General features: G+C 50.5%; 1 protein-coding gene across 14 annotated transcripts in view; it reads right to left on the bottom strand.

Annotated features, from left to right (window-relative positions):
* Positions 1 to 12,125, bottom strand: part of PBRM1 (polybromo 1) — a 338,709-nt gene that overhangs the window by 229,507 nt on the left and 97,077 nt on the right. For all 14 annotated transcript variants that reach the window (XM_069206081.1, XM_069206082.1, XM_069206071.1 and 11 more), the window contains exon 12: positions 8,428 to 8,569. In XM_069206081.1, the coding sequence (XP_069062182.1) occupies positions 8,428 to 8,569 (142 nt within the window). The remainder of the gene's footprint in view (positions 1 to 8,427; positions 8,570 to 12,125) is intronic.

The raw sequence follows: 12,125 nt of genomic DNA, 5'->3' as shown, positions 1-12,125 counted from the left end.
GCCTTGTCTGCTCTCATCCTTCTGCCGTCCTGCAGCAAATCACAGAAGATTCTACAGACAGGGAGCGCGAAGGACAAGGGTTCAGCAGAGGCTTTCAGTGGTAAGCACAGATTTGCACCACGGCCGTCCCTCAGACAGAACTCATGATGGAGAAGGTTTGGTTTAATGAGAAACACTGGCACATAACTGATGCACAACATAATAAATAAAACATTCACCGGTCATAGCTGTCGTTGCACAGATATCAAGTTTCACAGAGTAATTAACAACAAATCACAGTAGCTCTTAACAAGCACATTACAATGTAGACGTACAAGGTGTGTGTGGTGTTGGGTCAATTACTGCTGCACTTAGAAGCATCTCGGAACAAACTATTTTATAAAAATGGGAAATTATGTAGTTCCTTAGCATGTGAAATAGCAAATTATTATTGCAAACAATTGACCACTTACTAAAGGGAAAGGTACTTTCCCAAAAGTTGTGTCCATGGTGAATGTTTGTGGAATAATAAAATGAGTAACACAATACGCAAGGCAGGGTGCCTTTTAGTTTTACAGTTGCCCTATCCAAGAATAAGAAGTTATCAGTACCTCACTTTCGACAAACTCAAGTTTATGTCATAGGACCCCTGTTGTGGGAACAAGACTGCTGGGCGACAGCACCACCTCTTCTGGGTGACTGAGTCACTCCCACACCGTCTGGTAGCCGTCGGCCCAAATGTAGGAAAGTAGCCTCCTTCTAGCTTGGTTACTGTAGGAAGTTGGCTCTGTATGCACTATTTCAAAGTAAGGAATAGTGTGCATAGAGTCCAAGGGTTCCCCTTAGAGGTAAGATTGTGGCAAAAAGAGATAATACTAATGCTCTATTTTGTGGTAGTGTGGTCGAGCAGTAGGCTTATCAAAGGAGTAGTGTTAAGCATTTGTTGTACACACACAGGCAATAAATGAAGAACACAAACTCAAAGACAATTCCAGGCCATTAGGTTTTTGTATAGAAAAATATATTTTCTTAGTTTATTTTAAGAACCACAGGTTCAAATTCTACATGTAATACTTTGCATGAAAGGTATTGCAGGTAAGTACTTTAGGAACTTTGAATAATCACAATAGCATATATACTTTTCAAATAAAACATATAGCTATTTTAAAACTAGACAGAGCAATTTTCACAGTTCCTAGGGGAGGTAAGTAATGGTTAGTTCTTGCAGGTAAGTAAACCACCAACGGGGTTCAAGTTTGGGTCCAAGGTAGCCCACCGTTGGGGGTTCAGAGCAACCCCAAAGTTACCACACCAGTAGCTCAGGGCCGGTCAGGTGCAGAGTTCAAAGTGGTGCCCAAAACGCATAGGCTTCAATGGAGAAGGGGGTGCCCCGGTTCCGGTCTGCCAGCAGGTAAGTACCTGCGTCTTCGGAGGGCAGACCAGGGGGGGTTTGTAGGGCACCGGGGGGGGGACACAAGTAAGCACTGAAAGTACAACCTCAGCAGCACAGGGGCGGCCGGGTGCAGTGTGCAAACAAGCTTTGGGTTTTCAATTGGAATCAATGGGAGACCAAGGGGTCTCTTCAGCGATGCAGGCAGGCAAGGGGGGGGTGGGGGGGGGGGGGGGGGGGTGGGGGGGGGGGGGGGGCGCTCTTTGGGTAGCCACCACCTGGGCAAGGGAGAGGGCCTCCTGGGGGTCACTCCTGCACTGGAGTTCCGATCCTTCAGGTCCTGGGGGCTGCGGGTGGAGGGTCTTTTCCAGGCGTCGGGATCTGAGAGTCAGGCAGTCGCGGTCAGGGGAAGCCACAGGATTCCCTCTGCAGGCGTCGCTGTGGGTGCTCTGGGGGGACAACTTTGGTTACTCACACTCTCGGAGTCGCCGGGGAGTCCTCCCTGAAGTGTTGTTTCTCCACCAGTCGAGTCTGGGTCGCCGGGTGCAGGGTTGCAAGTCTCACGCTTCTGGCGGGAAATGCTGTAGTCTTTAAGTTGCATCTTTGAAAACAAAGTTGCAGTCTTGGATGAACAGGGCCGCTGTTCTCGGGAGTTTCCTGATGCCAGGGAAGGTCTCTAAGGGCTGCAGCATGTCTTATGCCACCCTAGGGACCCCTCACGCAGCATAGACACACTGCTTGTCAGCTTGTGTGTGCTGGTGGGGAGAAAATGACTAAGTCGACATGGCACTCCCCTCAGGGTGCCATGCCCACCTCACACTGCCTGTGGCATAGGTAAGTCACCCCTCTAGCAGGCCTTACAGCCCTAAGGCAGGGTGCACTATACCACAGGTGAGGGCATATGTGCATGAGCACTATGCCCCTACAGTGTCTAAGCAAAACCTTAGACATTGTAAGTGCAGGGTAGCCATAAGAGTATATGGTCTAGGAGTCTGTCAAACACAAACTCCACAGCACCATAATGGCTACACTGAAAACTAGGAAGTTTGGTATCAAACTTCTCAGCACAATAAATGCACACTGATGCCAGTGTGCACTTTATTGTAAAATACACACAGAGGGCATCTTAGAAATGCCCCTTGAAAACATACCCGACTTCCAGTGTGGGCTGACTAGATTTTGCCAGCCTGCCACACACCAGACATGTTGTTGGACACATGGGGAGAGTGCCTTTGTCACTCTGTGGCCAGGAACAAGGCCTGTACTGGGCGGAGGTGCTTCTCACCTCCCCCTGCAGGTACTGTAACACCTGGCGGTGAGCCTCAAAGGCTCACCCCCTTTTACAGTGCCACAGGGCACCGACCCTCCGGCCACTGCCCCCACTTTTGGCGGCAAGGCTGGAGGAGATAATGAGGAAAACAAGGAGGAGTCACTCCCCAGTCAGGACAGCCCCTAAGGTGTCCTGAGCTGAGGTGACTGACTTTTAGAAATCCTCCATTGTGCAGATGGAGGAATCGATTCCCCAAATAGGATTAGAGATGTGCCCCTCTCCCCACAGGTAGGAGGCACAAAGAGGGTGTAGCCACCCTCAGGGCCAGTAGCCATTGGCTACTTCCCTCCCAGACCTAAACACACCCCTAAATTCAGTATTTAGGGGCTCCCAAAACCAAAGAAGACAGATTCCTGCAACCTAAAGAAGAAGAAGAAGGACTGCTGACCTGAAGCCCTGCAGTGAAGTCAGAGACAACTGATTTGGCCCCAGCCCCACCGGCCTGTCTCCCTACTTCGACGAAAACTGCAACAGAGACGCATCCAACAGGGACCAGCGACCAATGAAGCCTCAGAGGACTGCCCTGCATCTAAAGGACCAAGAAGCTCCCAAGAACAGCGGCCCTGTTCAACAAACAGCGACTTTCTGAAACAAAGAAGCAACTTTAAAGCCGGAAGCGTGAGACTTTTCACTCTGCACCCGACGCCCCCGGCCCGACCTGTGGAAAACTAACACTACAGGGAGGACTCCCCGGCGACTGCGAGCCCATGAGTAGCCAGAGTTGACCCCCCCCAAGCCCCCACAGCGACGCCTGCAGAGGTAATCCTGAGGCTCCCCCTGACCATGACTGCCTGTAACAAGGGACCCGACGCCTGGAACCAACACTGCACCCGCAGCCCCCAGGACCTGAAGGAACCGAACTCCAGTGCAGGAGCGACCCCCAGGGGACCCTCTGCCTAGCCCAGGTGGTGGCTACCCCGAGGAGCCCCCACCCCTGTGCCTGCCTGCATCGTTGAAGAGACCCCCGGGTCTCCCCGTTGATTCCTATCTGAAACCCGACGCCTGTTTGCAGTCTGCACCCGGCCGCCCCTGTGCCGCTGAGGGTGTACTTTCTGTGCCTGCTTGTGTCCCCCCCGGTGCCCTACAAAACCCCCTGGTCTGCCCTCCGAGGACGCGGGTACTTACCTGCTGGCAGACTGGAACCGGGGCACCCCTATCTCCATTGAAGCCTATGCGTTTTGGGCACCACTTTGGCCTCTGCACCTGACTGGCCCTGAGCTGCTGGTGTGGTAACTTTGGGGTTGCCTTGAACCCCCACCCAACTTTGAACCCTGTAAGTGTTTTACTTACCTGTGAACTTAACAATTACTTACCTCCCCCAAGAACTGTTGATTTTTGCACAGTGTCCACTTTTAAAATAGCTTATTGCCATTTTTGTCAAAACTGTACATGCTATTGTGATTATTCAAAGTTCCTAAAATACCTGAGTGAAATACCTTTCATTTGAAGTATTACTTGCAAATCTTGAACCTGTGGTTCTTAAAATAAACTAAGAAAAAGTATTTTTCTATATAAAAACCTATTAGCCTGTAGTAAGTCTTTGAGTGTGTGTTCCTCATTTATTGCCTGTGTGTGTATAACAAATGCTTAACACTACCCTCTGATAAGCCTACTGCTCGACCACACTACCACAAAATAGAACATTAGAATTATCTCTTTTTGCCACTATCTTACCTCTAAGGGGATCCCTTGGACTCTGTGCACACTATTTCTTACTTTGAAATAGTATATACAGAGCCAACTTCCTACATTTGGTATCAAACTTATTGGATTCATGCCCCAATACCGTTGCAAGTATTTGAAGTATGATTCCATGCACTGCTGGGGCTCCTTAGAGGACCCCCAGCATTGCTACCACCAGTCTTACAGGGTTTTCCGGGAAGCCAGAGCTGCTGCCACCTCTCAGACAGGTTTCTGCCCTCCTGCTGCTTGATCTGATCAAGCCCAGGAAGGCAGAAAAAAGGATTTCCTTTGGGAGAGGGAGGTAACACCCTCTCCCTTTGGAAATAGGTGTAACTGGCTTGGAAGGGGTAGCCTCCCCAAGCCACTGGTTTGCTTTGATGGGCGTATTTGGTGCCTTCCGTGGATAAACCAGTCCACACCAATTCAGGGAACCCCAGTCCCTGCTCTGGCACGAAACTGGACAATGGAAAGGGGAGTGACCACTCCCCCTGTTCATCACCACCCCAGGGGTGGTGCTCAGAGCTCCTCCGGAGGGTCCCTGGGTTCTGTCATCTTGAATCCAAGGTTGGCAGGGAACTCTGGGAGCATCTGAGTGGCCAGACCAGGCAGGTGACGTCAGAGCCCCCTCCTGATAGATGCTTGCGTGGTTAGGTGACCGATCCCCCTTTCAGGGCTATTTAGGGCCTCTCTCTTGGGTGGGTCCTCAGATTCGACGTGCAAGACTCCAGCAGGACTCCTCTGCAACCTCTACTTTGACTTCTGGCCACAGGAACCGTGACTGGACTTCACAGGAGCCTACAATCTGCAGCTACAGCGACGACTGCTCTACAACATTGTTTCTCCAGCTCCTTCCAGCAACTGCAACATTTCCCCATCTGTGCATCCTCTGAGGGTGGCAAGTCTTCAGTCTGCACTAAGAAGCAAGAAGGAATCACTCTTGGAGTGAAGGAGCCACTCCCCTGCATCCGCAGGCACCTGCTGTAACGACGACCAGCTGCGTGGATCTCCTCTCATCCTGAGCTGCGTGGATCCTGAATCACGGGTGGTGGTCCGAAGTAGTCCTCTTGGCCCTCTCTGCCAGCTGTCCAACTTTGGAGGAGGTAAGCCCTTGCCTTCCCATGTAGGACAGTACCCCGTGCACTGTATCTCTTGCAGCTGGCTAAGGCGTGTTGGCATGTCCTCCAAGGGATCTTCAGGTGATGAGCAGCTCCAGTCGGCAGCAGTTCTTCCTGCAACACACAGCCCTCTGCGTGGTTCTGCTGCGGTGTGGGATCCCTTCCTGTAGTGCTGCTTGGGATCCTTCTACAACTTCTGTGTCCCCGTCCTGTGGGGCTCATGTGGGTACTGCCTCTGCTCTTGAGGACTCTCTGCGATGCCGAGGGTCCCCTGTGAGTCTCCCTCCTGGGTCTTGCTGGGCCCCGGCAGCACCACTTTTCTACTAAGCGTGAGTTTGCATTTCCTAAGGCTTGATGGTGGAATTCCTGCACCGATACGCGTCTGCAAGCTTCATTCCAGTGTGGGACATCATCTGCATCCATCAGGAACTCTTCTGCGGCTCCAGGGCTGCAGTGCTGACCTGCTCTTCATCACCATCAACCAACTCCTGCAAGTACAGCTGGGTGGGTATTAGCCTCTGCTCCTCCTGGACTCCACTGTGACTCTTGGACTTGGTCCCCTCTCTCCACAGGTCCTCTCCAGGAATCCACCGCTGGTTTCCTGCAGTCTTCTCGGGGCGTCTTCTTTTTCTTCTTTTCCTTCCTTTTGGGTGGTTTGGGGAAAATCCAGTGATTTACTGCTGCTTTCCTGGTCTCTGGGGTACTGTGTTACCTCTGTGGTTTTCGGGTACTCCCAGCTCCCCTCCACACATCCCAATTACCTAGATGGGAGTCCTGTGTTCGCATTCCATTTTTTTAGTACATGGTTTGGGCTCTGCCTAGGGTCGCTATTGCTATTTGCACTGTTTTCTAACCTTTTCTATGCCTATTGCTTATAACTAATCTATATAATTTTTGAGTCACTTACCTTCTAAGGGGGTATAACCTCTATGGTATTTGTGTCACCAAAATAAAGCACCTTTATTTTTGTAACAGTGTTTTCTTTCATGTGTGTAAGTGCTGTGTGACTACAGTAGTATTGCATGAGCTTTGCATGTCTCCTAGATAAGCCTTGGCTGCTCATCCACAGCTACCTATAGAGAGCCTGGCTTCTAGACACTGCCTACACCTCACTAAGAGGGGATACCTGGACCTGGTATAAGGTGTAAGTACCATACCAAAGGTACCCACCACACACCAGGCCAGCCTACTACAACGACCTTTCTGGCTATCTAGCAGCACCAGCAAGTCTTGCGCATTTTACCAAGGAGGAGCTGCTGTCAGACCCCGGGCCGGGCTGAATTTGTCGTTGATCTCTTCTCCGTCATGAGATCGCGGCCTCTTTCGCCTGCGGCAGAGGTGGTGGTTTGTGCGACCAAGAGATGGTCTAAGGGTGTTGTGTCGCCTACTTTACACCCAAACTGATGCTCACTGTCGACTGCTAATGATGTATGTCTCAAGGTTGAATGTGGCACGTTGCCATGTTTAGTACTGTGTGTGTTCTCAATAAAGGCACCGAGTGCAAGGGAAATCAGTAGAATACAGTTAAAACAAACAAAAAAAAAAAGAATCATAGTTCGGAATTACACTTGGAAACTCTGAAATGTAATAAACATTCAAGGCTAGAGCCCTCATCCAGTGAGCATGGTCTTTACAATGCAAAGCATTACTTCACTGGAGCCGCAGCCCTTTGTCTCACAGGGCCTAATGCATTCTCTTAAGGTGCCAACAGGTCTTCTGCAGGGAGGGCAGGAGGAAGGAGGAAAGAAAAGCGAAGGAGAGGAACGCAGAAGGAAAGAAAGGAGAAGAGAGGAAGGAAGAAGGAAGAAAGGAGGAGAGGAAGGAAGAAGGAAGAAAGGAGGAGAGGAAGAAGGGAGGAGGAGGGGGAAGGAAGAAGGGAGGAGGAGAGAAAAGAAAAGAGGAGAAGAGAGGAACGCAGAAGAAAAGAAAAGAGGAGAGAGAAACAAAAGAAAGTAATGAAGAAGAAAAGAAAGGAGAAGAGAGGAAGGAGAGGAAGGAGAGGAAGGGAGGAAGAGAGGAAGGTAGAAGGAGAAGAGAAAGAAAGGAAGTAAGAAGGAAAGCAAAGAGGAGAGGAAGGAAAAGGAAAGGGGAGAGGAGAGGAAGGAAGAAGAAATAAAGGAGAAGAGAGGAAGGAAGGAGGAAAGAAAGGAGGCGAGCAAGGAAGGAGGGAAGAAAGGAGGAGAGAGGAAGAAGGGAAGAAAGGAGGAGAGGAAGAAGGGAAGAAAGGAGGAGAGGAAGAAGGGAAGAAAGGAGGAGAGGAAGAAGGGAAGAAAGGAGGAGAGAGGAGGAAGGGAAGAAAGGAGGAGAGGAGGAAGGGAAGAAAGGAGGAGAGGAAGAAGGGAAGAAAGGAGGAGAGGAAGAAGGGAAGAAAGGAGGGGAGGAAGAAGGGAAGAAAGGAGGAGAGAGGAAAAAGGAAAGAAAGGAGGAGGGGAGAGACGAAGAGGAAGAAGACAAATACAAAAAAGATGAAAAATAATAACAACAACAACAATAACAACATCATGAGTAGCTACAATAACAGCAGCAATAATTACAATAGTACCAATACTAATAACGATGCCAGTTTCCTCGCAGGTGGAGGATCTGTACATGTGATACACAGAGCCAGAGACAGACTAACGACCGGTCCTGCTCAGAGTTATTGGAGCAATCGATGTCCGGAGGCAGGTGGGCGACTCCATGATTGGTCATTGCACATGGGAGGGACAGCACACGTGAACATGCTGCCATATTTAAAAGGTTGCCACGGGCTTACCAACATCCAACTCAAACTCAAGGAGGTGCGACAGGGGGTAGTAGCGCAACGGGCTGAACACCACATGAATGTTGTGAACTTGCTGCCCTTCACGCCCGACGCAGCACAGACAAACATGCTCAGCCACACATTTATGAACAAGTCTGCTCTTGAAAGGTGTTTTCAGACGACGTACCTGCATCAGCTGCTGCAGCTTGAAGACCCGCTTATAGATGGCAGAGTTGGGGACATTGTAACGCTTGGCGTTCTCGAACATCAGGTTCAGGTCAGACTCCAGGTGGTCGAGGCTGTCGTACTCCTGGCTCTTCAGCTTAGTTCTGCAAAAGAAGGTGACAGCGGAAAGTAATGATTACAGATTCTTCCCAAGTCCATCCATGCTCCGTCACTAGGAGTACATAGCAGTGCGACTGAGGTTTACAACAAAGAACCTGGCAGTGCTCTGAAGGAGTCTTTGCAGCACTGGGTGCTGAGGTTTCTGAATACATTTCACCCCACGCATAAGCAACAGGCTATTATTTAGCCCCTGGCTTTTGTTCCTCACAATGTGAACCTTCCCACCCTGTAAGATGGATGAGGGTTCTAGTCTGGAACAGCAAAGGTGAAGCTTTATGTGCCTGCAAAAGTTAAATGTAAAAAAAAAAAAAAAACTGGGTTTGTGCAATGGCCTCCCCTTGCACCACAGTTTATGGCAGAGGTATTGGCATGTATTTAAAAAATGCTGGGTGCCTTTGTGATGAATCCGGACTTGGGAAACTATATTTCTCTTCTGAAAATATGATGCTAGGTTTGTCTAAAAATAAATTATGGCAAGAAAAACAGATGCTGGATGGAATGCTGAACAATGCAAACATTCACCCCCCAGTCACAGAGATCTGGGGTTAATCCATCATTGTTTTTGCCCACCACGCCACCCCAGTTTGGACCCAGCCATATGCAAATCAGTCTTGATCCTGTCCCAACATTCCAGCCAAAACTGCCAAGCCAGGTCCTCCCAGGACCAGAAACAAGCTTCCTGGGACGGGTTTCACCCCACATCAGCCAGGCTAGCTTGAATTCAGTGGTGCAAAAAAGATGGAATAAACCCAGAACTTTGTGACTGGGGTTAATGTTTGCATTGTTCAGCATTCCATCCATCATCTGCTCTTTCTGCTTTTGTCACCCTAAGTGGCCAGGGAATGCCTAGACGTGGGCCCTGTACTCACTGTGCCACAGGATTCAAGGTAGCCTGGCTGATGAGAGGTGATACCCTGCAACCGGTCCCTGGATGCCAGTCCAGGGAGGACCTGGCAGTTCAGGGTGACTCATTTGTGCAGCAGTTTTAAAAGCACTGCAAAGTTCCTTATACATCCAGCAGCTTTCAGGCAAAAATGAAAGCGTCAAGATAGCTCTGCGGATTTCGTACCTGCTAGACAGCGATGGGAGCTTTGTCTGGTGGCAGTTTTGACTCATCTAAGGTAGCGCAGATGGTTAATATGCCTGCTGCAAAGAACGTGCATCATGCAGAGAACAGTACTTTATGTGCAATGCTCAATGGGTTACAGCTTTTGTCATATTGTTTGGTTACTGTAGGAAAGTACCCTCTTTCTTGGCATGGTTACCCCCATTTTCTGCCTGTTCTCAGTGTGTTTGACTGTGTCTACCAGGATCCTGCTAACCAGGACCCCAGTAGGTTTTGCTCTCCCCTCTAAATCGTACCTCCCATCTCCCCATCTTCCCACATTTGGCATACTGGTGCCCCCATGTAAGTCCCTAGTATGTGGTACCTAGGTACCCAGGGCATTGGGGTTCCAGGGGATCCCTATGGGCTATAGCAGTTATTCTGGCACCCATAGTGAGCCAATGCAAAGGGTTCTGCAGGTCTGCCATTGCAGCCTGCGTGAAACTGGTGCATGCACCCGTTTTCACTACAGGTCACCGGGTCACTGTAATTCACCCCTATGGTAGGCCCTCTCAGCCCAGAGGGCAGGGTGCAGGTACCTGTGTGTGAGGGCACCCCTGCACTAACAGAGGTGCCCCCACAAACTCAAGATACATTTTCCTGCCCTTTGTGAGTGAGGGGAACACCATTTTACGTGTGTACTGGACAGAGGTTGCTACCATTATGTACCCGGACATGAGGAACTCCAAACCTGGGCGTGTTTGGTATCAAACATGTTGGAATCATACCTCAAAACTGTTGCAAGTATTGGAAGTATGATTCCATGTACTCTGGGGTCTCCTTAGAGGACCTCCAGCATTGCCTCCATCAGTCTTACAGGGTTTTCCGGGCAGCCCAGCTGCTGCCACCCCTCAGACAGGTTTCTGCCCTCCTCATCTAATCAAACCCAGGAAGGCAGAACAAAATGATTTCCTTTGGGAGAGGGAGGTAACAACCTCTCTCTTTGGAAATAGGTCTGTCTAGCTTGCGAGGGGTAGCCTTCGCAAGCCACTGGTGTGCTTTGAAGGGCACATTTGGTGCCCTCTGTGCATAAACCAGTCCACACTGGTTCAGGGACCCACCCAGTCCCTGCTCTGGCGCGAAACTGGACAATGGAAAGGGGAGTGACCACTCCTCTGTCCACCACCACCCCAGCTTTGGTGCCCAGGGCTCCTCCAGAAGGTCCCTGGGTTCTGCCATCTTGTTTCCAAGATTGATCGGGAACTCTGGGAGCATCTGAGTGGCCAGGCAAGGCAGGTGACATCAGAGCCCCCTCCTGATAGGTGCTTACCTGGTTAGGTGACCAATCCCCCTTTCAGGGCTATTTAGGGTCGCTCTCTTGGGTGGGTCCTCCGATTCGGCTTGCTAGACTCCAGCAGGATTCCTCTGCAACCTCCACTTCGACTTCTGTCCACTGGAACTGCGACCTAACCCTGCAGGAACCGACAACGCTGCAATCCACAAAGAAGACTCTTCTGCAATGTTGTTTCCAAGGCTCCTTCCAGCTTTGCAACATTTCCCCGGCCGTGCACCCTCAGAAGACAGCAACTCTTCAGCCTGCACACGAAGAAGAAGGAATCTCCTTTGGAGGGATTAAGTCACTCCCATGCAACCGCAAGCACCGACAGCGGGCAACGACCAGCTGCGTGGATCTCCCCTCATCTTGAGCTGCATGGATCCAGCATCACAGGTGGTGGTCAGGAGTAGTCCTCTAGGTCCTCTCTGTCAGCTGTCCATGTTTAGTGGAGGTAAGCCTTTGCCTTCTCTCGCAGGACAGTACCCCCGAGCACCACATCTCTTGCAGCTGCCAAGCTTGTTGGCATCTCCTCCAAGGGATCTTCAGGCGACATGCAGCTCCAGCACTCCTTATTGCAAAGCCGGTTCTCCGGAGGCATGGGATCTTCTTTTGTAGTGCTGAGTGGGCTCCTTCTGCGGCTTCTGTGTCCCTGTCCTTTGGGACTCCTGTGGGTGGTGCTTCTGTAGACTATCTGCGACGCTGAGTGTCCCCTGTGACTCTCCCTCCTGGGTTGAGTTCTCTTGGGCCTTGCTGGTCCCAGGCAGCACCACTTTTCTACTAACCGCAAGTTTGCCTTTGTCAAGGCTTGATGGTGGAATTCCTGCACCGACACGCATCTGCAATCTTCAATCCAGCGTGGGACATCTTCTGCATCCATCAGGAACTCTTCTCCGGCTCCAGGGCTGAAGTCCTGACCTGTTCTTCATCACCGTTGACCAACTCCTGCAAGTACAGCTGGGTGGGTAGTAGCTCCTACTCCTCCTGGACTCCACTGTGACTCTTGGACTTGGCCCCCTCGCTCCACAGGTCTTCTTTCTTCAGAAATCCACTGCAGGTTTTCTTGCAGTCTTCTCTGGGTGTTTTCCTTTTCTTCTTTTCTTCCTTTTGGGTGGTTTGGGGAAAATCCAGTGATTTACTCCTGTTTTCCTGGTCACAGAGG

The sequence above is a fragment of the Pleurodeles waltl genome, chromosome 9 (assembly GCF_031143425.1).
Source record: "Pleurodeles waltl isolate 20211129_DDA chromosome 9, aPleWal1.hap1.20221129, whole genome shotgun sequence".
Classification (NCBI taxonomy): domain Eukaryota; kingdom Metazoa; phylum Chordata; class Amphibia; order Caudata; family Salamandridae; genus Pleurodeles; species Pleurodeles waltl.
This window is presented reverse-complemented; position numbering and strand designations above follow the sequence as displayed.